General features: G+C 54.1%; 10 protein-coding genes across 10 annotated transcripts; 5 read left to right on the forward strand and 5 right to left on the reverse strand.

The window, feature by feature from the left end:
* Positions 1-298: 298 nt before the first annotated feature.
* RHO25_009682 (uncharacterized protein) lies at positions 299-1,315 on the reverse strand (the record flags this gene model as incomplete). Its single annotated transcript, XM_023601214.2, has 1 exon — positions 299-1,315. The coding sequence occupies one exon, from the start codon at positions 1,313-1,315 to the stop codon at positions 299-301; it is 1,017 nt and encodes a 338-aa protein (XP_023453924.2).
* Positions 1,316-2,289: 974 nt separating this feature from the next.
* Positions 2,290-5,381, forward strand: RHO25_009683 (uncharacterized protein; the record flags this gene model as incomplete). The annotated part of the gene is made up of 3 exons (XM_023601215.2): positions 2,290-2,369; positions 2,425-2,611; positions 2,664-5,381. The coding sequence occupies 3 exons, from the start codon at positions 2,290-2,292 to the stop codon at positions 5,379-5,381; spliced, it is 2,985 nt and encodes a 994-aa protein (XP_023453923.1).
* A 399-nt stretch (positions 5,382-5,780) lies between these two features.
* On the forward strand, positions 5,781-7,031 carry RHO25_009684 (uncharacterized protein; the record flags this gene model as incomplete). Its single annotated transcript, XM_023601216.2, has 3 exons — positions 5,781-5,811; positions 5,875-6,066; positions 6,160-7,031. The coding sequence occupies 3 exons, from the start codon at positions 5,781-5,783 to the stop codon at positions 7,029-7,031; spliced, it is 1,095 nt and encodes a 364-aa protein (XP_023453922.2).
* Positions 7,032-9,386: 2,355 nt separating this feature from the next.
* Positions 9,387-11,854, forward strand: RHO25_009685 (uncharacterized protein; the record flags this gene model as incomplete). The annotated part of the gene is made up of 2 exons (XM_065603203.1): positions 9,387-9,434; positions 9,521-11,854. The coding sequence occupies 2 exons, from the start codon at positions 9,387-9,389 to the stop codon at positions 11,852-11,854; spliced, it is 2,382 nt and encodes a 793-aa protein (XP_065459275.1).
* Positions 11,855-12,709: 855 nt separating this feature from the next.
* Positions 12,710-13,702, forward strand: RHO25_009686 (uncharacterized protein; the record flags this gene model as incomplete). Its single annotated transcript, XM_023601218.1, has 1 exon — positions 12,710-13,702. The coding sequence occupies one exon, from the start codon at positions 12,710-12,712 to the stop codon at positions 13,700-13,702; it is 993 nt and encodes a 330-aa protein (XP_023453920.1).
* Positions 13,703-14,380: 678 nt separating this feature from the next.
* RHO25_009687 (uncharacterized protein) lies at positions 14,381-15,706 on the reverse strand (the record flags this gene model as incomplete). The annotated part of the gene is made up of 1 exon (XM_023601219.2): positions 14,381-15,706. The coding sequence occupies one exon, from the start codon at positions 15,704-15,706 to the stop codon at positions 14,381-14,383; it is 1,326 nt and encodes a 441-aa protein (XP_023453919.2).
* A 330-nt stretch (positions 15,707-16,036) lies between these two features.
* Positions 16,037-17,360, reverse strand: RHO25_009688 (uncharacterized protein; the record flags this gene model as incomplete). Its single annotated transcript, XM_023601220.2, has 3 exons — positions 16,037-17,003; positions 17,070-17,088; positions 17,162-17,360. 3 exons carry the CDS (start codon positions 17,358-17,360, stop codon positions 16,037-16,039), a joined length of 1,185 nt encoding a protein of 394 aa, XP_023453837.1.
* A 346-nt stretch (positions 17,361-17,706) lies between these two features.
* RHO25_009689 (uncharacterized protein) lies at positions 17,707-19,581 on the reverse strand (the record flags this gene model as incomplete). Its single annotated transcript, XM_023601221.1, has 4 exons — positions 17,707-19,032; positions 19,086-19,190; positions 19,241-19,362; positions 19,416-19,581. 4 exons carry the CDS (start codon positions 19,579-19,581, stop codon positions 17,707-17,709), a joined length of 1,719 nt encoding a protein of 572 aa, XP_023453835.1.
* A 1,890-nt stretch (positions 19,582-21,471) lies between these two features.
* Positions 21,472-22,164, forward strand: RHO25_009690 (uncharacterized protein; the record flags this gene model as incomplete). Its single annotated transcript, XM_023601222.2, has 1 exon — positions 21,472-22,164. One exon carries the CDS (start codon positions 21,472-21,474, stop codon positions 22,162-22,164), a length of 693 nt encoding a protein of 230 aa, XP_023453855.1.
* A 190-nt stretch (positions 22,165-22,354) lies between these two features.
* On the reverse strand, positions 22,355-24,118 carry RHO25_009691 (uncharacterized protein; the record flags this gene model as incomplete). Its single annotated transcript, XM_023601223.1, has 4 exons — positions 22,355-22,541; positions 22,601-22,790; positions 22,844-23,121; positions 23,187-24,118. 4 exons carry the CDS (start codon positions 24,116-24,118, stop codon positions 22,355-22,357), a joined length of 1,587 nt encoding a protein of 528 aa, XP_023453854.1.
* Between the last annotated feature and the right edge of the window lie 296 nt (positions 24,119-24,414).

Consider the following 24,414-nt stretch of genomic DNA (forward strand, 5'->3'; position numbering starts at 1 on the left):
AGCTGGATAGTGCTTCACAAGAACGCATTGCACACCCTCCTGACACAGACTGGTTGCAAAACACCGAAATGTAATAAATACAGAAGCATCTACACATTCGAGCCTAGGTACGAACAGAGAAGAGGAACTCCAGTCCCTCTGGGGAGCACGTAGTATATAGACTCTAGCTCTTGCTTTGCTTTCCGCCTATCATGCATCCTCTATGCTCGCCTGCTTTCCATCGCGAACCAACAGCTTGACCCATGCCATACAGCCTCTTGCACCCACACTTGGCACTCCCGGTGATCACGTTGTACGACTATTCCAATTGCATCCCTCCCTTACTTCCGCTGAGTTTCAATTTCACCACCAAGCTTTTGCGTGGCTTGTCCTTATTGCCTAGCTTACTGGACTTCATGTCAAAACCACTCGCTGGCTTCTTGATGTTGTGTTTCGGTTTCGCAAGTGGTTTGGGGTTGTCTCCCATCTTGTCTAGATTCGCCTCGGCACTGGCGGACGGCGTTTGCGAAGATTGCTTCCGTGCAATACATGTGGGCTGCAGTAGGTTTCCTGGTAGCTGGCGATCCGTTCCGTGAATGTTCGATGATACGCCTTTTCCAAGAGAATCATGCACAGACATTGCCAGCTGCGGAGCGCTCGGATTGTGTGTCGGCAACGGCAGAGCTTTGTCGCCGCCAAAAGGGTTATTGTTGATTCCAGTGCGGTGCTGCCCTTTCATGGAAGGTTGCGTTGGAGCTCTCGACAAAGTGAAGGCCCTTGGAGTCGCATGTTCGAGCGCTGGGAGAGGTGCGTTGTGTGGAGGGTCCAAAGTGATCGGTATACCGTCCATCGTCATGAGCTGGCCATTGGCATGCTTCCTCACGTAAAGTTGGCGTTTCTGCTGGTATCTCAGGCGGCGGACGGATGCGTCGAGGGGGCGAACGCGGCTCTGAACAGCACTGTTGGCCGCTTCTCTAGCAGTGTCTAGCCGCAGCAGCTGTTCATTGACCCGCTTATTCTGATGCTTGGTGATTACTGCTCTGCCGTACCACGTGGATTGGCCAACTCCGGTCCGATAGCAGGTTGGACAGAAGTATTGCCTTATTTTCGGCGGATCAGCAGGTTGGAGACCAACGCACGAGTAGTGGAACCAGTCAGCGCAGCCATTGCACTGAATCATGGACAGAGACTCCGGGCCTTTGCACAGACAACATGTCGTCGAGTGTGTTGTAGTTTGGTTTGTGAGAGTCGACTCGAACTGTTGCTGAACGGCGCCGCCGGTTTCTGAGGAGAGGCTTGCAGGCTCGAGCTCGTCGCCGTCTTCGCGATACACCATCTTGATAGACGTGCCGCTGATCGACAGTGGGAGGACGAAGGGTGAGTGTGCGACGAGGGGCGTGGCCGTGACTGAGGAAGCGCTGGTCGCGCAGAAGTCTGTTGAGTCCGCTGCAGAGCAACGAGCAACTGAAGCAAACGTCGCCACATATCGGGAGACCCAACGCCGCGACATCAATCATTGCTGTCCATTCCAACATGTTTGGTCAGCACCACGAAGTGACCTACGGATACGAGCAAGGTGCGGTGGTCGTCTGAGAGCGTGATCAGCCGGCGACGCTAAAGTGTTCATCTACGATTATCGAGGACGTAGCCAACGGAGTCCTCCATGTCGCTTCAAGCGAGTGGCTCCAGATTCAGGAAGTGCTTTCGCATCATCGCGTATCGCAATGCGAGCGGTATCGACTATTCCCTAGCCTCTGCCCGTGAATTCGCGTATTTCTCTCCATTTCGCACATCTGTTGATGAAGCTTCACGCCTCAGCGTGGTCATCAGCAGTGGCTCCGGATCCATCGAGGTTTATCGCTCTTTCCGATGAGCACGAAAGCCATACTGTATCAGACGGCGTATTCAGGCGCAAAAGTGGCACAACTCCAGACACGGTCAGGAGGCAGATGAGGTGCACGGAACGCGGACAATCGCCGCAGGAGAGAAGACGGCAGCTCCGAACAGCCCGCTTGGCAGCGTGCCCCAGCTGCAAGGCATGTCCTCGATCAATGCGTGGAGCTAATTCCCCGTGCAACATATTCTCAACCCTCTGTACATACTGGAATCCTCGAGACGCAACGACGACCCCGCCGCGCACTCTCGCAGTCCTCCTCGAGCGCTCAAATCGACACTGTCCCTCCGTCCGAAGCCCACGCAGCGCGCGATCGCAACCCGCTGCGAGCCACCTGTCACCGACTCTGATGGAAATCGGAAGATGAGATACACCCGGCCCACACCCGCACCTGTCTACCTGATGAGACAGTCTTCATGAGTTGGAACCTTCTTGAGCGGTTCATTCAGTCCGAGCACTTCAACAGAGACCCTTCGCTCACCGTTTCATACCTTGCGTGAGGACTCGATCGATGCGCCCATCCAGGGACACACGCGCTGACCGGGACGCAGTCGCTACGCCGAGCACGTTGGTATTCACTATGTTCTCTGTTCGAAGCTGCGAGGCTTCAGCTACGAGGAGATTGAGTTCTTTCTCCCACAGCTATGCCACCTGGTCATCTCGATCGACAATGAATCGATGGCGCTGGAGGAGTTCCTCGTAGATCTGTGCGAGGAGTCTGTCAATGGCGCGTTGCTGGTAGGTTAGAGATGTGAGCTATACCAGGGTATGGTGCTGACCCGGCCTCGAGACATTTTGGCTGTTCCAGACGTATCTGCACGATTTATCCAGCCAGCCCTCGTCCCACGCTTTCCAGACCTGCCGCCGCATGTACAACAAAGTGCAAAGTATCGTATTTGGAGGGGGTGAGCCTCTGCGAAGAGCACGTATAAAGGAAAATGTGCTGCCAGTCACAGTTCTTTCGAGTCTGGTACTGGCGGGAGTTGGACTGCCTCTTCTGCCACAACACGCTGGACCGCTCGCAATCGCGCAAGCGAGGAGACCTCGGCCGATCGAGGAAGGCGCGAGCGAAGTATCACCGGCCACGCCTACATTAAGCAGAAGCGCGACAGTTGGCGCAAGCACCGCGAGACGCAGCAGACCTGGAACGGGCGACGGGAAAGAGCCGCCAAGACGAAAGTCGCGAAGGCCACAAGACATACAGGTCAATGGGAACATGCCTTCATCTTCGACGCCTAACACTCCAGCGCTGCCCCAGGAGTCACGATCGAATAGCACGCGGCACGTTTCCGCAGGGAATCCTGCACGACATTCTCTCGCCCTCGGCATGAACGCTGAGGGCCTTGTCAGCAGTGCTTCATTGCCAGACAAGAAGCAAGACCGCCGGAAGGTAAGTGTCGGCATGAGTCTTCCGGCGTCTCCTGGTGTCCCAAGGCGGTTAGGAGAGATCACCCGGCGGCACTCACAGAATTTGCGCCCCTCAACGCCATCTACAATGTCGAGAGGCCAGAAGGTCCGAATGCTGCGGCAGAATTATTTCCGAAACCAGAGCCAATTCCTCACTGCTCTGGAAGGCATTTCCAATCGTCTTGTATCAGTCCCGAAGCCTGCCCGGTTGAGTGCCTTGCGTGCTGAGCTAGGTCTAATCGCTCAGGACCTTCCGACAGAAGTGGATATACCTTTCTTGTGCCCAGCAACCCTGCTGGGAGGTTCGGCGAGTCGAAGCAAGCATCACCGTATCGTGCGTCTCAATCCCGCAGAAGCGACCAGCCTCAATAGCGCTGAGAAGGTACCATACCTGCTGATGCTAGAAGTAATCCGGGAGGATTTCGATTTCGACCCCGAGAGTCAACAGAATCAGGAACTCTTATCCAAAATTCTGTCGGATCGAGGCAAGCAGAAGCGCAGACTCTTCGATACAACTGATGCTGCGCGGCAAGCAGCGATTACGTCGCCGCAAGACGAAGTGAAAGTTGACAGCGTGCTGGAGCCTACTAGTGGTGACCTGTCAAGTACGGCCCTTCTTCAAGACTTGGACGATACGCCAAGATCTGGAACGAATAGTCCGCGTCCTCGCGGGATACAAGGAAGCTCAAGAGAGCCTCCGCGTCTGTCGAGTGGCGTCAGCACCATTTCAACATCGGCGAGCGTTGCGACGCCCCGGAACTCCGAAGGCTTGACGACTGCAAGGCCCAATAGCTCCGACCGTGCATCTCCATTCCGACCACAAAATGCGACCCAGGCTGACGTTTCTGCCCTCGCTGATCACATGCGAACGGCATCGCAAATGCTTGCACAACTGGATTTGAGCGCGGCGAAGCGACCCAAAGCGGAAGTTGCAGCCATCCGAGCCAAGATCATTGCGAGCATGCAGTCGCTAGAGGAGCAAAGCTTTCTCGCGGAGGAGCAAGGACCAAGTTTCGACACCATCATGGCTAAGGCGGGCACCGCGAAGGCCGAAGCAGAAGATCTCGCTGCATCCTTGGAAGATCAAACTGACGCTGATCTCGTGAACACTGGCAAAGGAGCTGCCCGCATGGAGAACGACGCCATGACTGGTGGCATCCAGCGCAAAGGCGACAGAGACGATCCAAGCGCAGCAATGTTCGGAGAAGCCTGGGAACAAAAGAAAGAGCGCATTCGTAGATCATCACCATATGGTTGGGTCAAGCAGTGGGATCTTGTTTCCGTGATTGTGAAGACCGGCGCGGATCTCCGGCAAGAAGCGTTCGCATGCCAGCTGATTGCTGTTTGCGACAGAATCTTCGCCGAGCACAATGTGGACGTGTGGGTCAAAAACATGCGCATTCTGGTCACCGGTGAAAGTTCCGGCCTGATTGAGACCATCACCAACGCAGTCTCGTTGCATTCCATTAAGCGATCTCTCACCATCGCAGGTATCGCCGCTGGCACGAACCCCAAAAAGCGAATTGCAACACTGCAAGACCATTACAGCAAGACGTTTGGCTCTCCCGACTCGCCCGCGTACGTCAAAGCGCTCGACTGCTTCACTCGTAGCTTGGCGGCATACAGCATTATCAGCTACATTTTGCAGCTGAAGGACCGACACAATGGCAACATTCTTATCGATTCCGAAGGTCACGTCGTACATATCGATTTTGGGTTCATGCTGTCGAACTCGCCGGGCAACATGGGCTTCGAAGCCGCTCCGTTCAAGCTGACTCTCGAGTATGTGGAAGTGCTTGGCGGGCCGGAGAGCGAGGCATTCAGCCGCTTCAAGGAACTCATGAAAGACGCCTTCCAGGCACTACGAAGAGAGGCCGAACGACTCATTACCTTGGTCGAGCTCATGGGCCGCGAAAGCAAAATGGCTTGCTATGGAGGAGGTCTAGTAAACGTCGTGAGCGCGCTGCGTGCGAGATTTGCGCTTGAGAAGAGCAAAGAGGAGGCTAGAGATTTGGTGGAAGAACTCGTGAACAAGAGTATTGGGAGCTACTACACGAGATTATATGACACTTTCCAGTACAGGACGCAAGGCATTTACTGAAATGGGCAAGAGCGATAGAGAAACTTCGCGGTCGATGAGCACCAGTGCGCAGCAGAATTTATGGAGCGGCAGCAGCATGCATCAAGTAGGGAGTTTCGGGCGGGAAGAATCTTTGGAGCATTTGGAGAAGGCAGAGAGGGAAGAGAATGCGGTCGAGATATATCGAGAAGCATTCGAGCTACATTTTACCTCTTCTGGCACTTCGCATTGTCAAGAGTCTCCTCCACAGCTTGTGGTGTCCCTGACGAGTAGTGGGCATCTGAACCGCTTTGTGCCCCTCCACTTGCCAATCAATGATCGACGTCACTCCAACCACTTTCAAGCTGACCAATGCAACACAATATAACAACAGAAGTTCCACCTCCCTCACCTCACAAATTGCCTGAACGCAACAACAAAATGGTTAAAATCTTCGTAACAGGCGCGACAGGTACATTCCTTGACATCTCAACGCAGGAAAAGCACAGCTAACCTCACATCGCACAACAATCAGGCTACATCGGCGGCGATGCCCTCTACGCAATCGCAACATCGCATCCCGAATACGATATCACAGCTCTCGTACGCAACAGCGACAAAGGCGCCAAAGTCGCCTCCCAATACGCCAGTGTGAAACTCGTATACGGAGATCTCGATAGCGTGGAATTAATCGAACAGGAAGCCAAAGTTGCGGATATCGTGTGTCGTGAGTACTATTTTCCCTCATATCTTTCAATTTTTCTTTGTATTCTTTAATCGTTCACATTTGTGTCGAGCTCAGACGACTGACTGGTTGAAGACTTCGCAAACGCAGACCACGCCCCTTCAGCCGAGGCCATAATCAGAGGCCTCTCAAGCCATGACGCTTCTTCTCCAGGTTTCTACATTCATACCTCCGGTACAGGTCTTCTGATGTGGGAAGACATGAGAGAAGGAAAAAGCAACAATGCCATTTTTGGCTCTCAATTCCGCGAGAAGATCTACGACGATCTGGAGAATGTCTCCGATGTCACGTCTCTGCCAGACGACGCGCCCCATCGCAAAATCGACAAGATTGTGCTGGCAGCGGGAAAGGACTTAGCAGATCGTGTGAAGACGGCCATCGTCTCTCCACCCTGTATTTATGGCCCAGGTAGAGGACCGGATAATCAGCGATCGCATCAAGTTCCGGAATTGATTCGGACTTCACTGGAGAAGGGATATGTTCCTAAGGTGAATGAAGGGAAGACGTATTGGGGACATGTTCACGTGCATGATCTTTCTGCACTGTATTTGAAGCTTGTAGAAGAAGCTGCTGCGGGTGGGTCGACGAAGGAGTGGCCGGGCAAGCCTGCAGTGTGGGGTGCTGAGGGCTATTATTTCTGTGAGAATGGAGAGCATGTGTGGGGCGAGGTCTCGCAGTTGGTTGCAGATGAGATGAAGAAGCAGAAGTTCATCGATAATGCTGATGTGAGGTCTATTACAGCTGAGGATGCGGCGGAGAGGACACCTGCTGGGCACTTGCTGTGGGGTGCTAATTCGAGGGCGAGGGCCAAGCGTGGGAAAGAGCTCCTGAGCTGGAAGCCGGAAGGGGTGAGTTTGGAGGATGAGATACTCAGGGCTGTAGAAGATGAGGCGAGGAGACGAGGCGTCCGGCCTGGCCATGCCGCAGTCGCTGCTGGTGATCTTTAGAACATTGAGCCCTTTGTAGGGTTCTGTCTTTAGAACAAGGCCATCAGACAACTCAGCTTCATATAGTGCAAGCTCACCTCTGCCCAACATGATTGGGCTCCAAGTCTGGCTGCTGCTTGTTACAGATGCCGGTACAGACAGATGCACATTCGACTCGTTCATCTCAAATGCAGACCACACAATCTGCTTGACTTTGCATAGCTCCGTAAGTGTGGTGTCTTTGATGAGAACTTGGATGCGGATCCGCAAGTGCATCCATAAAGCGTAGGGGGGCGCGTTGCTCACCTGCTGTACATTTTGACAAGGTTCTCCCCTCGTCTCGCGAAGGTGTGCGTGCAGCTCGGGGGCCTGCATCTCATGCGTACAATAGTGCTAGCGCTTTCGCTGCCGCACTCTCCGAGGTAGTGGGCATCACGTTGTGAGCGGCAAGGAGTTCCACAACCCTCGATACCACACAACACCACAGCATCTCACTCAGCGCGTGCTGGACAATCCGAATCCAATCACAGAGTTTATATTGGACCCGCCGAGAGGGGCAAAATGGCGCGTGGCACCACGTTGTTTGCTGCGCGGTAGGCCTGACTTTGTGCTTCAGATCAGAACCCTTGCGTGCAAGAAAGTATGCCGCAAGCAATGCTCCCTCAGCAGTTTGTGAAGCATAAGGGTTGCATCGGCGAGCCAGTATGCCGGGTGCGGTAAGTACAGCGAAGAACTGCAACTGGGACCTGCAGGCAGCGCTAGAAGGTCCGAACCAGTTTTCAGAACGTCGGCTGTGGCTGGACTCCGCATGCCAGGCTTGCTGAGAGTGGCTGCACTTGGGCTGCGGCTGTTTCGCGATGCCTCCGGTTGTAGGAGGTATTGAGAGGTACGTTGGTGCAGTGTCAGCAAGGCTCGAGCGCTGAAGGTTGTTTCGAGCGAGCAAGTGGGCTGGTCGACGTGTTGCATGTCGTGTTTCGAAAGCCGTGGTGGCACTAGCAGCTGCGGGCAGTTCTGGCTTTTGGAGTTCGGTGCGACGAGAACGAGCTGCAATGATCACATCTGTGGCACCGACATGATGACCGAGAGGTGTTCCTTGCAGAACTTGCCCATCTGGAGCTTGTGCGATGGCGGGATGGGCGCGAAAAGGTGCAAGGTGTCCGGAGAATTCATGTCCGCTACACGTCTCAGTGTGGTCAGGGTGAAGCAGACAGGTGCGGCTCCGTCGTCAGACACCATCCATGCGCAGGGTGATCCAGCAGGGACGGGAGGTGCTGCACCGCCATAGCATTGTCGGGTTGTGTGCTTGGTGTTGTTGCGTCGTGCAAGTGCAGCAGCAGCTCGGACGAACCATCCCGCTGGCTCCACCACTGATTCGGCGAGCAAGTCACCATGCCATTGTACAGGTCAGAGGGAAGTCAGTTCGAGGGCGAGACATGTCGAGCGGTGTGCGCGGCGGTGAGTCTCGCGAGATTGCTGCTGGCGGGCCTGAGGCGTGCCATGGGCGCAGTCGCTGATGAGAGAGGCGGCCGAGGAGCGCAGTTCGGTCCGTGAAGGACACGGCGTCGGCCGGCTCGCTGGAGCTTGATGAGCCACGCCCGGCGCGTGTGAGGTGCAAGCAAGCTCAAGGTTGGCAACGGGCGCTTTAGGTTTCTGGTACCTGAACTTCACCTGCACAAAACACGCCATCCTGGAGCTTCAGCGGTGCGCGAGAAAGTATGCGCAGACGGTTTGTTGCAATCATGAGGGCGCTCCGCTCGGTGGATCGCGCGGCCGAGGCATTCGCATAGGGCAGGTTTGCATTGAGGCTGAAGGTCGGCAGGCACGACGCCAGCGCTGATGGAGAAATGGGCGCGGGTAGATGAAACACCTTCTCTTCCTCTCTCGCACACCACCGCGCTGAGTCGCATGCAGCCCTGTCACTGTCACCCGTCCGGCTGCGACTGCGCGTGCCCTGGTTTCGCTGCCCCCATGCCCGCCCCAGAGACGACTGCTGCTCTTATGTGCCCGCCCTGCCTCCGCCCACCGCCCGCGCCCAGTGGCCAGCCCAACTCCCACCTGCCAGAAGCAGCACCACCACCAACGCACAATTAATAACCGGCCCAGCAAGCGAAGCGCCTGAGGGACGCCTGAAGGACCGGCGCACGGCAACACAGGCCTGCTCCGCCAAGGTCAGCTGCAGACGAGTGTGCTTCCCAGAAAACGAGCGTGTTGCGTCGGCTTGCATGCCCCCCAAGGCCCACATATCCTACTGAGACACCGATACCCTTCAAGCCACCTCCAGTCGCCCTCTGCGCACCTCCTCCGCCCCAGGCCCATCCGACTGCCTCTGCGACTGCTGTCGCCGTCAACGCCTCGCTCGCGCGGGGCAATTCCATCATGGCTTCCAAGATGAAACGAAAGTTTTCCTTTGACATTCCCAGATTGGTACGTGCCATGGCCTCGGGCTGATCGCGAGATCGCTGCCCGCGTCTCGAACGCATCAACTATTGCTGACCACGCCGCACGTGAAGAAGATCGGCCACCTTGGCATCATTGGCCACAATGCATCCCATCGAACAGACCGAAACGAACACAGAGACTGGAAGGACCACTATGCCTCCCCGCCCGAGTCGCGCCCACCGACGCCGAAAAGTGTGCGACCGCCAATGCCCAACGACATTGAAGCCGAATTGCGAGCCGCGTGCACCTACGTTATAACACATCCAAAGCCCTCGCATGAGGTATGGGGAGGAGAAGCAGCAAAGCCCGCGTTGGACTATGCTGCAATCAAGGCTGGACCAGTGGCAGAAGCAGTGCATCCAGCGAGGACGAGTAGCATGCGTCACAGACACGAACGTTCACAAGAGCCGCCGCACTCATCGAGATACGCCTACAAGCCCAATGTAGCGACCGAGGATTTGTTCAACGGTGAGAGCCATGGCAGCAAACATGTCCAGAGGAATGCGAGATCGCGCGCAGACATGTTGATGGCCGGCGATGCTGTCAAGAACATGCCATCACGTATGCGACCGCGTGTCGAGCCATCGGAAACATCACATCCTCCAGCCAGTAACACGGAAAAGTCCAAGCCATTGCAGCGATCAGATTCAGTCGGCACTTCGGGCTCCACACCCCACACAGATTCCACGGATTATCCCTGGTCGGCTTCTACAGGCCTGACATCCGCTGTCAATACGCCTGCCCGTTCCAAGCGCACTTCTGGACAGGCAATCCCACCGACTTCGGAAAGTGGCAGTGCACCTCAGGCGGACTTTTCCAATGGCGATTGGCTGCGCGCTGAGTTGGAAAAGCACAAAAAGGTCATGGAGGAAAGGGAACGCGCGAAGACAATCGATCCCTCGAATCAGAGTGATAACACGTCGACAACGCAGACACCCGTTCTGCCGGCTCCCTACTCACATGTTCCTGCACGGAAACCAGTTCCAGCACGGTCTGCAAGTAGACCGGGAGATCAAAACCAAACGCGGCCTGGAAGTAAAGACCAGCACGATGCAGAACGGGGACGACCATTTGCCGTTCGCACTGATTCCCGCCAACCCCAAATTGATATCGACACTGACAGCCGAGGACGAATGCCTGTCCGCTCAAATAGTCGTCTAGGCAGGGCATCACGAGCTGCGAGCCGGGCGGCCACCGATGTCAAAGGCGTGACTCAGGATCTGTTTGCCCATGTGCGCCGCCACGAGTCTAACAGAGCAACAGCGGACCCTATTGAAAGACCGCCGAGTAGAGCACGTGAGATTGCACATGGCATGAAGGAATATTTCAGACCAGGCACGGCTTCCGGGTTTCGAAGCGGCAGGCCGAGCGGCGAATACACGCGTGGCCATGTACGCAACCAGTCTATCGGCTCGATGCAAACTTCAACATCAGAAACAAGGACCTCGTCGGATAGAGCAGCAGACTGGAAGAAGTGGCATCCGCCGACCAAGGCATTCACCAACGTGACGCAAGCAGATTCCAGCCGGCCAGCCAGTGGAACTCCAGCGAAAACGCAGGTGGACCTGAACCGAGAACTTCCCCCTCTCCCTGGCCTAGACTCCTGGAAGGATGAAGAACCGGCCACTGTGCACCAAGGCACAAAAGCAGAGCCGTCCTCACATTTAAAGCTCCCATCATCGCCCTCCTTCGTTGGTGGTCTGACTCCAGCATATCATGGACTCAGAAGAGTCTTGTCTCGTGCTTCGCTGAAAAGCCCGGCTTCGCCTGTCTTCCCACACAAGGATGACCAAGTTTCTTCCAATTCCTCCCAATCGAGGAAGACTTATGGTGACTCAGACGGCCCGCGGCCAAACACGAGAGCCACGTATGGTAATTCCGCAACGAGCTCTCCAATGGTTGAGCAATTTTCGCAGCTCTCGATCACTAAAAGCACTGATCGAATGTCAGCTCATTCTTCCGGGCAGGACAGCACACGTGAGCATACTGCGCGAGCCGATATGCCCCGTAGTGACTCGCCTCAATCGAAGCACGAGTCAGAGCAGGGTCAGCGCGTCAGGAAACCCCACATAACAGATTATCGTCGTGCAGCAGGCCCTCCGTTGAGCGGGAGCTCGAGGGCCTGGGGTCGCACTGGTCAGCGTCCTGCAGGTACCACGGCTAGCATATCATCCGGACACTCTCGTCAAAATAGCGACAGGTCGCACGCACCAAGTGCCCGCAGCGCAGACCAAAGTCGACAGGACAGTACGACTGAGTTCGGACAGGAGAAGAAAAAGCACTGGTGGCAGGCCAAAGAGAGGGAGAAAGGCCAGGCGAACTGGATGGATCATGTGCCACACTTTGGGTCCAGGAGAGGGACAGGCCTTGATAGTGTGGCTGGGGCGCATTCAGCACGATCTTAGAAAGATTGCGCGCGAAGGCGCTTCAGTACGATGGATTTACGATTCCACTACGGCGCCAGAGTGTGTTGATGTGTTTGGGACGGAGGAGCACTTTGGAAGGAGATCCGATTGCCACAGACTGAGTCGTGGCCTAATTGCACGAGACACGACATCTTTGATGGAAAGGCGATTCAGAGCGAGGCCTTGAAAAACTTTCATTGGGTAGCTGGCATTGGCTGCTGGCTAAGGGGTCGGGCGTTTTGTGAGCTCGTGGAGAAGAGCACGGGGGTTGTGCTTTTTCAGAGATACCACTACAATCGCTCGAGGGCAGGGAAGATCTTCTTTAGTCTCTTGTATTATGATCAACTCGGGGTTCAAATGCTCGTGCATTTAGTGGAAATAGTATCGTTCTTCACTTTCTTCATTGTGGCAGTCACTTCCAACACACTCACCGACTTTTGCACTCACGTGCATCTATCTTGCCCTTATTGTTGCTGGGTTCTGAACACTGCAGGCAACAGCGACTCCACCTCAGTGTTCACCTCAGGCGTGCCTGGCTCAAGCTACGCGATCGCCTGCCACTTGCACACGGGACCAAGAACTTGCCATAACCACCACGAGACACTCCCGACCGCAATGACAACATCATACACAGCATCAATCAAATGACCGACTCATCCCAGGCAACACTTCCCCAAACGAGCTCTCAAACGGCGCTGATAACGCCACCCACCCAACGATCTGCGCGGGCTTCCAATGCCCACACCAACAAGAGTCGAAGGCGCCAGCAGAACCACCTCACAAACCCTCAAGTCACGCCAACGACATCGAAGCCAGCACCCTGACCCAACACAGTCCATCTGCCTGTAACCAAAAATGTGCCAAACCCGCACAATCAGCTACACCTGCTCCCACTTCTGCACTTTCCGCCTCTCGAAGTGCCACGCCCATTACCTTGCTCCTAGCTCGTCTACCAAGAACAAAAAGTCTTCTCGCGAGGAACGAAAGCCTTCTTGTTCTGGACATGCAGCTATCACGATCTACTCTCAGCAAGAATGTGGGCCGTGCAGTAAGGAGAGAGTGACCAAGGCCCTCGACGAGAAAGTTGCGGCGCTGGTCTTGATGACTTCTTGCGGCGAGCAGGAGTATGGTTGCGATGGAACCGAGGACGAGGGTGAAGCTGATGAGTGTAGGGATACAGAATTGGTGAGGCTTCAAGAAGAACGGGATCGAAGGCTCTTCGTTCTTGATAAGGAGTTTCCGGACTGGAGGTATAAGAAGAATACTGTGAAGCCTGAGAAGGGATTTGTGGGAGCTTCTTCATGTTCTCCTGAGCTTTCTTGGAGCCCCGTCGGATCTACACCTTCACAACGACCACAAAAGCGTCCACCAAGTAAACTGAGAACAGAGGTCCTACCAGAAGACATCGCTCTCCCATTTGTTCCGGACGAGACATACTCCTCTCACGACGCCGATTGGGGCTGGGCAGATTCATCCTCGGGAAAGTGGCCGAGTCTAGCAGACGAAATCGCAGAAAATGAGGCCGCCAGAGAAGCAGCTAGTATCACTGTCTCGTGGGGTCCTTGGGCTGGACAGAAGAGTCCAGAAGAGGAAGCGCTGTATCAGTCATGGTCAGCGGATCAAGCGGTCAAGGAGACCAAGAGCAGAGCTGAAATCAAAGAGGCTGGCACCACCGAAGATAACTCCGACTTCCGAGTCGAAGATCGTACCAATCAATCGCCCACTTGTGATTCGAACCCGGAAAAGGGAGGCGTAAATACAATCGATGAGAAAGTTGAGCAGGATCCTGGGAAAGATTGGGAGGAGAGAAGTTTCGACGTATTGGATACTCTGCTTGCGGTGCATTGACTGGAGCATGATAATCGGAACCCAGGGCCCCAGTACTCAGAGTTTCCAAATGAAGCATGTTTCAACCTGCGAATCACTCAGTTCTCTTGAAATCATGCCACTTCATGTTAGTGAGTCTGCCCAGCTGTTAACATAGAGGCGTGTGCACAGGGGAATATGGAAACCTCTGGGAACCACTCATTAATAAGCATGCGAGGCGTCAGAATACCGAACGAAGCGAAGGAGGAACATGGATAGATCGGCCATGTTGGGATGTTCCAATCATCGCATTCGTGTTACATCTATGGCCGGTGCGCGCCTCTTCTATCTTGCTGCACTTCTATAGCCTGTCGTAGTCGGTGCGACTGTGCCCTTCTGCAAAGCTTCACGCCTCAGCGCGTGCTATGGGTCGTGTCTCATGTCTGTCGTATCGTGTCATCTTCCTTCCAATGCCGTTGAGCTGCCCATGGCTTGCAATTACCCCAGTGAACGACCTTCGCCATTGAAGTTCGAGCGTCCTCCACTCCTAGATGAAGAGCCGCCAGCGGAGCGGTCCTGCGTGTGAAGGTAGGACGAACCATTCCCGGCAAAGCTTCCAGTAGGATAGGTGTTGTTCCAATGACCGTTTCCGAAGCCTGCTGAGCTGCTCCCATACGGCCGATTGTTGGCCAATAGTGATGAATACAGGGACGAAGACTGCTAGTCCATGTCCTGATTACCCCTATTGACGTACAAGGTCTCGTCGCCAAACCCGCCTCTAGGTGGTCTGCCGCTGCTGAAGGCGCTACGATCCTTATTCTGCCTCTCCTTCTGCACGATGCTGAACTTGCTTCCGAGTGTTTGTGCCTCGGCGACTGACCGGGTGAGAGTGGCCAAAAGCGAGGTCAGGTGAACATCCTGTCGCTGCTTTTCGCTCGCCTGCTGCAAAGAGTTATGGCTTTCCGAAGTATCAACGCTTTGCTGGGCTTGTGGTGGGGCGAGAAGTGGTAGACGGGACAGCATAGATTGTACGCTGCGCAGAAGCTGGTGATTTGTGTTGTCCGGTGGTGCATCTGAGACGGTTGCGTCTGTGAGATAGCTCTGGGGTTGCTCGCTCAGATATGTGCGGATGAGATTGATGCGCTCGTTCAGCATCTTGATAGCGTTGACCTTCGCCTGGAGCGAGGAGATGAGCTCGTCGTCTTCTGGAGATAGCACGCTTGTTGTTGCTGTGCCGTTGGTCTCAGCTTCATCGTCCTTTGCTTTTGCCTTGCCCTTTCCCTTGGCCTTAGCGTCTTTGGATGCGCCTGCAGCAGCGTCTGCTCCTCCAGCTTTTGCAACAGCAGTGGCAGTACCACCACCCTTGGCGACAAAGTCAACGCCTATCCGTTCCGCATCTCCCGTTTCCACATCGTATGCCAGCTCTCGGAACTTGACGTTACTGTCTCCCTCCTCAACTGTCTCGTACAAGCTGATGGGCAGCTTTCCGCCCTGCAATCCCTCGACTGTTTCTGGGTGGAAGAGGAGCAGCATGACACTGTCCGAGCCTGTGAGTGCCTTCGCTTGCTGCAAGACTGGCAGGTGCGCTGAGTTGGGACCTTTGATCGAGCCGGTCGAGAAAAGAGCGACGAGATCGAGAGCAGGCTCCTTGTGGACTTCCTTGTACATTTCGAGGCGCGTCATGAACCAGTCGGCATCGAACTGCACAGATGACGAGGCGTTGTCGTCGAGCTTGCACTCGTATGCGACTTCGAGCGTGAAGCTGCGGCCATTCTGCTGACCCAGGATAGCACCGACCGCTGGTCCCGACTGGTTGCGAATCGAATGGCGGGTGATGTAGTCGGAGATGGTGAGCAGCACGAGCGGGTGTAGCTGCACGTTGAGCGACGTGTCCGGGCGGCCGGGGATTAGCAGCGAGGGCGCCGCCATAGGTCGTGGAATGTAGTCTCGATGGCCGGTGAGCCTCGAGGCCGTTGGTACTCCGTAGTGTTCAAAGTTGTACTGGTCAGGACACCGACCAATGTTGACTCCAAGTCGTGAAGCCATCGTGGCGGCGGGCAGCAATCAGCCACAGCTGCGGGACCCTGTCGCCAAGAGATATGCAGTTCACTGACTGCACACGACACTCCACTTCGGAAAGATGTCGACTTTTTGCAGACTGTGAGGATAGTCGATGGTCAAATGAAGCCAATTGTTGGCTAACATGAGGCAGCGACACTCGTGCTTGCTCTCTGATAGTTCAAGGTTGGCAGGCATGAACAACGTCGACAAAGAAGGAGCCATTAGGATGCTCAGCAGCATTCGCCCTATCTGCAACCACTGCTGCCTTGAAACTATTGTGCAATTGAGCTGGGCCACGGCTACCATCGCTGTAATCTACATGTCTTTTGTGGTACTGCCATCCGGAAGCTTTTTCACACCATGAATATCACCAAAGCCATCACGGCCATAAATGCCTTCTTCCCGGTAGCTATCAGCCGAACTCCTTTTGGGGTCCTCATCAGGTAGTCCGAATTGCCTCCTCACGTTCAGAACCTCATCACGAATCGCAAGTGTGACTTCGATCCTCAATTGCTGCGCTTCTTTCCCATATCTCAATTCTTCGTCATCCACGACGCCCAACTGCTCCACCTCCTTCTGCTCCTTTCCCACTCTCCTTTCTTTCAACTTCCGCCACCTCTCCCGAAAAGGCTCCAAAAGCTTCTCCCTATCGACCCTCTCCCCGAACGCCACCTTCACATCTTTCCCTACCCTGGGCAGGAATCTTGGCCACCCCCTCTCATTGTCCATCACTTCTTGAGGCCCATCAATCCATATCGGTACCACATCAGGACAAGGCTCTGACTCCAGGATCAATCGTGCAACGCCCCATTTGAAGTATCGCATCACACGAGCAGGATGCTGATGAATCATGCCTTCCGGAAAAATATGGACCCAGCTGTGTCTTCGCCAAGGAAATGCCGAAGGCGAAGGGAAGCTGTCCGTGCCATTGGTAGAGTAGGTATACGACAGCTCTCCTGAAGTAAAAGGGTCCGAGGTGGGTATTGATACCATCGAAGACGGTGACGACAATGAGCCATCTTCTATGTGAGCGACGTGTCCCTTCTTCGACCGATGCGGATCGCTCAGTAATTTGATGCACTCCGTCATAGTCGGTTGAAACAATCCTCCGAATTTCGAATGCGCAGACCGATGAGTAGGTAATGTATTTCCATAGTTGAAGAAAGCGGACAGCATTCCATTCTTGAAACAAATATCGTAACTTCCCATCGACCAGCGCATGTTATTCGGTGTCCAGTGGTAGCGAAACGGAAGAACACCCCAAATCAGAGGGTCATCGAGTCTAGAAATGCAGTCTCAATCGCGAGTCCTCAAACGAAGTGAGAGTGATCATATGGTATTCACCTACACGCTCGTGTGATTCGACACTATTGAAAGAACCCATCAATCATGCATTCCCTACAAAAGGACAAGTTACAGTGTAGAAAAATGACTACATACCCGTCACCAAACCCCTCGTCCTCCCCTTGTCATCTTCCCTATCATCAAGAATCTCGAGAAATCGATCAAGACCATGGACTTCGGTTCTGTTGAGCGCGAATAAAAAGCTTCGGCATAAGAGACCCACTGTCCCGATGGTAGCGGAGGAGGTGATTCGCCAAGGGAGAGAAGGCTGATATGGGCGGTCTTCGTCCGCCATGCTGATGGAATGCGTTATCGGAGAGGCATTTAAGATGATAGAAGGAATGAATGAAGGTCAGAGATGTTTGGGAAGGAAGGTATTGTTGGTGATGGTAAGAGCTGGGAGGCAAGGCAGGGTTTGGCAGGTGCCAAGCTTTGAAACCCGAGAGCGACGTACGCGTCAGATTCGTGTTTTTGGCGGATGCAGGGGCCAAGAAGCAGGACGCTTCGTCTGAGCGAGACGGTCGAGGGAGATGTTTCTCTGAACAGTGAGATGATTGATATGGTAGTCAAAGCTTCGAGCACGATTTGAATGAATTCAAGTAGAGATCGTCAGGCTGTTTCGCTGATAGCTACGTATCAATCTACCTCTTGTACGCCAAAGCATTGTCGAGGATAAACCTAATGCCCTCCTGTCTGTACGTATCAGGCTCAAGCCACGCCAATTCCGTCCTGTTTGCATCCCAAACAATATTTTCTGGCTGGTCGAGACTGTACTGCGGCCAAGTTGGAGCAGAAGCAGGCTTTGCCTCATAGTTCGGGTCAAGATCGTGAATGAACGATACCCATGACTTGCTCATGTAATCAGCAAGGTCGTAGTAGCTTTGCGACTTGTTCTGGAATGGGTTGACAGTTCCATGCTCCGCATCATATCCCAGACCCTGGGTGTTGTCAAATACGAATGCAACCTCCTGGAAGTGGACAACGCCTGCGTACCACGGAACTCCTGTAGGAAGAGTGTTGAAGCGGTAAGAGTATGCTGAGACGTTGTTTGCGGCCCAAGCCTCCATCGCGCCTCGACGGTTGGCGTGGAAGGCAACATCTCCTGCGTAAGCGTTGGCGCGTCTGTATTGCGCACCATTCTCTGGAGGATACGTGTAGTTGAGTGGGACCTCCTCCACAGGTGGAATGAAATAAGATGGCTCGTTAGGGTACGCCTCCAGTGCTCGTGGAGCAAGAGCCGCAGGCAGATTCGTAAGCTGCGAAGTGTTCGTGATGTATGCTGCAAACTCCTCATCGGTATCAATGCCGTCCGGTCCGAAAGACGTACCCTCGTCTGTGTTGGCGCCATCAATCATCGGGACCTTGACAAAGTCACCCTCCTTGAGCTGAATGGACGCCCATCTCTGAATGAAGTCGCCATCCACGACCGGGTTCCAGCCAGACGACAGACTGGAGGTTGTGTTGAAGAGGTCCTGAAGAGTCTGTTCTGGGATGGTACGCAAGCAGCTCAAGGTGTCTGCCTCGGTGCTGCAGTTGGTCGCGTTGACCAAAGCATCGTACTTCGGTTGGTACCTGACGTTTGTCGCATAGCTGTTGTAATTGACGGGGTTGCCACTTTCCATGATACCAGCTCGGAAAAGACCGTCATCGCGGCCGTTGTATGCGGTCAAATGGAAGCCCACGCTACCAGCACCGGCACTCTCGCCCCAAATAGCAACCTTGTTTTTATCGCCACCAAAAGCGTCAATGTTCTCATTGATCCAGTGCAGAGCAAGTCGTTGATCGCGAAGTCCAATGTTGGTGTTGCCGCTGCCGGTGACCTCTTGAGACGCAAGGAAGCCCCAAGGTCCTAGACGGTATGCGATCGAAACGCCGATGATAGGTTTGCCGATTTCGACACTGTTTTGCACGATCCAAGTAAGATTGTAGCGCCTGTCTTGAGTACCACCCATATACAGACCGCCGCCCTGTAATCAATGAGTCTGAGATTGGAGAAGCACTTACACGAAATGTGACTTACGTGAATCCACACTCCGACCGGTAACGACGCGTTTTCGTAGCCAGATGGCCTGATGACGTTCAGATACAGACAGTCCTCTGATTGCGGATAACCAATTTGGTCGCCCTTTGGATACGTCAATTCACTGTCTTGGGCATGCTTTCGGTACAACGTACCCCATATCCATAGCACATTGGTGCGTATTCGGTAGCCTGAAGCGTGCCATCGAAAGAGGAATTGAGGCTTTGGGCATTCGTGAAACGCAGTGGTCCCACAGGAGGTTGAGCGAATGGAACGCCTGCACACAAAATTTGTCAGTGCGTTTCGCATCCTCACTATGATGCGGCATACCCAAAAAGTAGTCCTGCTTGTAGTTAGATTTGTGGACGCCAGCGATTGTTCCATTCTTGACAGTGACAGTTGGCCCGCCATAGGAATGCGGTCTCTGGTGCGTCTGCACACGAGGGGCCGCAGATGCGAGACCGACGAGGCCCACAGCAGCAATGAAGGACTTCATGAGTGCGTTTGACAGTGCCTAGCCAAGACACTGGTGAAGCAAAGGTAGAAGGCGCGGCGCGACCATTTTATAGCTCTTGGGCTCGGCCAGTCGCCTACGCTGCAGCTCCACGCCGGATTGATCATTGCGATGCTGCCAGACATTCATTGAGGCGGCGTGACGCAATGTAGGACGGCGAACAAGCTTTCTACGCGGCAGGCTTGCCCATTGCAGCCAACCGCGCTTTCTAAAGCTTCAAGTTCGTGCCGTAGCCGAGCAATCGTGCCGGTCTACGCAAGTGCTAACATGAAGCGGCAGTTGTTATGGCAGCTTGCGGTTACACAAGTTGCTGTTCTCCATGCCACATGATGCGGGGATTGTGGAGAAAATGTCGGTCGCTCCATCTCGGCTCATATTCGGCCGAGCTCTTCAATGGACATTTGGGCGGAGACAGGTCTAGTTGTGGCGTAGTTCTGTAGGCCGGCTCGTTGCGATTTCTGCCTGTTCTCGATCGGCTATGGACCTGAAAGCCTCTTGACGGGTTGGCTATTTTCCGGCATTGGTTAAGCTCATGCTGCATCGTGACCCGTCCAGCGCCACGGCTCCGAGTCTTCGCGCGAAAGCCATCCAAAGAACCCACTGTATGATCGCTAAGGCCTCGTGGAAACACGTTCTCAATTTCGGAGAGTATCCACGTGGACTAATCCACTCGCGCGGCGGCTTTTGCGATGTTGTTGTAGTGATTCACGGCCTCGAGGTTGGTCAGGCTCAGGTCATGACCAACACCGCGAAAGCGTTGCATAATGCGTCTGACTTGTGGCTTTGAGAAGGATAGAGACTGGCTTCTATTACGGTCACCGAGCCGAGAAAGCTCTGCATTCAGTTTGCCGCATACACTGGAACTAGGCCGGGCGTATGTCGCTTGGCTCTCTGCCATTGTGCAACCCTAGTCTTGACGGTACGACGATCCGACGCATAGTGCACTAGTTAGGTAAGTAAAGTTGACATTTGGCCGAATTCATGGTGTATGGAAAGCGAGAGCTGCCCGACTCCACTGCATGAGGATTAGTGAACGAAGTGAGGTGTAGTCAGACCCATGTCGCCCATCTTGTTCTATCGACAACTCTGCCAGCACAGTATATCAGTATGAACAAATCATCTGAGTGAGCCTCCCTGGATTTGCGATGAGCAATCGACCGCCGCCCATGTCAAGGTGCGAATGGTGAAGAACGGTCTGTTGTTCTGCATCTTGAGTCGCACTTGTCGCGAAGTTCAGAATTTGCAGTTCCCAAGATTGACGGTGGAAACTCATATCTTTCTTGCCACCGCTCACTTGGATCGGTGGTCGCCGTTGAGGCTCATGAGCTCGAATTCCGCACTGGATGTCGCGACCAAGTGGTCTCAGAGAGGGAAGTGTACGGCGGGAGAAGAGAAAGGGGCGGGGCGGCGGCGACGACGCGAAAAAGACACGCTTGCAGGCTTGGCATTAGGGCCGGGCTTGCTATTTCTGCGAGCGAGAGGCTGCCGTTGCAGCTGAAGCGCCGGTGGTCAAACAGGCGTGGGTCGCACCATCGCACAGCTGACGACGGCAGTAGCGACGACAGTGGAAGGGCAAGAAGCATGCCTCAATGCAGGAGCTGCCTTCTGCACGCTGCAGTGCGACTGCTGCATGCCCGCTGAGCAGCAGCAGCCCTTTATCTTCCCACTTCTTCTCCCGCACTTCGCCCTGTACATATACATTCCATACCGCAAAAGCTTGACACGGCTGTACCTGTGACACTCACCACATCATTACCCCCGACACCTACTTGTACCACAGCACCTGCATACACCTACCACAGACTACAGCCGCAAGACAACTTCACCAAAACCTGCTCAACGCATTCAAGAATTCCATCCCAGAAACACAACATGGTCTCGAGATCCGCAGTCGCAGTCCTCGCCGCAGCAACCACCGCAGCATCACAAAGCGTCCGTGTCGTCGTCGAGACCAGCCATGGCGGCGCCAGTAATGGCTTGATCAACACCACCGTCACTGTGCCAGTCAACACCATCTACACCGACTCTGCTCTTGACGCCGTTTCCACGCTGTATCTCACACAGGCGGAAGGTGTGGACCTCAGCTCGGTCACTTGCACACCTTTCAAGAACGGCAACGCCACCGGCAATGCGGCCTTGCCTTTCAACAGCACTTCACCAAGCCGCATCTCAACCAACACCGAGCAGATCGGATCCCTGGTTTGCGCCAGTCTGCCACAGGGAGTCACGACCCCTGCTCCGGCAAGCATCACCCACACAGTATCGGCCTCCTCCGCTCCACTCTACAGCAACACAACAGTGACAGCTCACAACGCAACCTCGGTGCTTCTGACGACTGTGCACCCAACTGTGCATGCCACGCCATCAACCTTCACTAGCATTGCAACCTTCAGTGGCGCCAATGGACAGACAACCTCAACATACACCTCGGTTGTGAATGTGGCTGCACCAACGTCGAGCGGATCGCCCAGTCTCAACAGCCAGGGAGCTGCCCCAACCAAGGGAGTTGCTGGCTGGATGGCCGGTGCTGCTATCGCGGGCTTTGGATTGATGGCAGCCCTGTGAGAGAGTGTTTGGCACGGCACGATACGATGACTTTGATGAAGATATGATGGCATGGTTGGTGTTTGACAAGACTTGTTGATTGGCAGCTCATAGATACCCTCGATCTCCCGAAGAATGATCAACGATTTGCGTGTTTATGATTTACCCATGTTCCACTGCGAGGGCCTTCATCTATTGCTCGGGCTGCTACTTAAAGCGTGTATCGAAAACCCGGGAGCCCTCCGATGAGCTTGCCACCACTTGCCGCTCGCCTGTTCGCTTGTGTGAACTTCCAGAGCAACAGCAAAACCAAGAATATTGTTAGGCCCTGAGCAACGAGGCAAGTCGCAATTCCCATCGTGTAATGAGGCGTATCGCCTGGCTTGAACACCAATGATCTGCGAAGTTGATGTTAGTGATTGGAATCCTCTCTGTCGTTTTCCTTCACCAGGCTTACCCTATAACGCCTCCGATGGCACCTGCGCCAACCGCAAATGTGGAGACGAGTGCTCGCTTCCACTGTCCGCGCACATTGTTCGCCTGCCACGTCAAAAGGCAAGGTGCATTCGCCAACCCCGCGACTGCCGCGAGGAATACGCCAAAATACCTGACTCCAGCAGTTTCGACATATCCGATCAAGCAAATGCCTGGAATTCTAGTCAGTATCTTTCAAAGTATGCATCGTCTGAGTGGAATTTACCGACGAACGCGAAACAGCTGTTCACCAAAATGAAGGGTGATCGTATTCTCCATTTGTCGGAATAGTATGCTACAAACCATGTGCTAACGCCTGCGAGCACATAAGGTGGGGTGCAGAGACATTGCGAGACTGTCAGACTGAAACCCATGCCTTCCATCAATAGGAAGGGTAAAGCGAATCCTATGCCATAGCCGACTGTGGCTTGGCAGAGAATTAGGAGGCTGAAGACCCAGAGTTTGAGGTCCCATGCGTTGTTGATGTATTCTCTGAGGTTGAATCTGTGTTACACGATCAGCGTTGGTTCAAGGGAAAAGTTGAGGGTGGGAGATGCTATGTCATTTACTCTGTTGGCATCGCATCTTTTCGATCTGCTTCGATTCTCTGAATTGCCCAGGTGGCTTCTTCTTTTGTCAAGAATTGGAAGGTCTTGTGCGCTGTGCCTAGAGCGATCTTTTCTGGGAAATCTACAAGGACCCACCAGGATAGTACGGAGACGATGCATGTGGCTGTTCCATAGAGGATGAAGATCCAACGCCAGCCAGCGATGCCAGGCTCACGAATGCCAGTCTGGATGTTCAATTTTCCCCAGAAGCTGGGTCCTACTCCGTGGCCACTTAGGTGGGAGATTCCGAATGCGAGGATACCGGAGAAAGCACTGCTCACCATTCCAATGATGAGGAGGGCAGCATTCCGTTTCTGGAGATCGTAGCGTGGATACCAGACCATGAGAAGGTATAAACATGCCGGAAAGAAGCCAGCCTCGCACGCTCCGAGTATACAGCGTAGTGCAATCATATCCTCATACTTTCTCACGAACCCACCAGCAATTGTCACCATTCCCCAGAGTAGCGTTGTACTGGCCAAGAACTTTTTCGGTCCAATCTTTCTCAGTAGAATCGTAGATGGGAACTGCAGGACGACGTATGGCCCGAAGAATACGGCGTTGATAGTCGTGTATTGCGTTCCAGTTAGACTGAGATCCGCTCCCATACCAGTAATCATGGCTAGACCGATTTGCACCCTGTCGATGAGAGAGCAGGTGTACATGAGGCTGAGCAGAAGTACGACGCGAACATCTATGCGTCGGATGATGGATTTCTGTTCTTGCTCGGTGAATGAGGGACATGAGAGGCTTGCGCTGGGTGAGATTTCTTCTTGTGCTGTTTGGAAGACATGGGTTTTCTCGTTCTCTAAGATGGGTTTGTTATCGGGTTGACTGTCGCCGCGTTTTATTGAAGCTGAGAGATCGCTCGTGTGAGTTGAGAAGGATGTCATATTCGGCGGTCGTCACAAGAACTGGACGCAAGAAGGCAAGTATCCAGACGGAGAAATTGCGATTCTTCACAGAAGCACAGGGGCCTTCAAAGATCTAAACATTGCCTCGCTGCCAATGCGCCTCACAGCATCACGGTTCAATTGGATAGGGCGGACAGGCCGGATAGATCGAAACTTCGTCCTATGCGATCGGATCCATGGAAAGTGTCCCCGGTTGTGGGAACCTTTCTGTAAGGTGGTCCTGGCTTCGACCGACTAGGACTCGGAGTAACCACAGAGTTGAGTCTCTTGGCTTG

Source organism: Cercospora beticola, chromosome 6 (assembly GCF_033473495.1).
Source record: "Cercospora beticola chromosome 6, complete sequence".
In the NCBI taxonomy this organism is placed as follows: Eukaryota; Fungi; Ascomycota; class Dothideomycetes; order Mycosphaerellales; family Mycosphaerellaceae; genus Cercospora; species Cercospora beticola.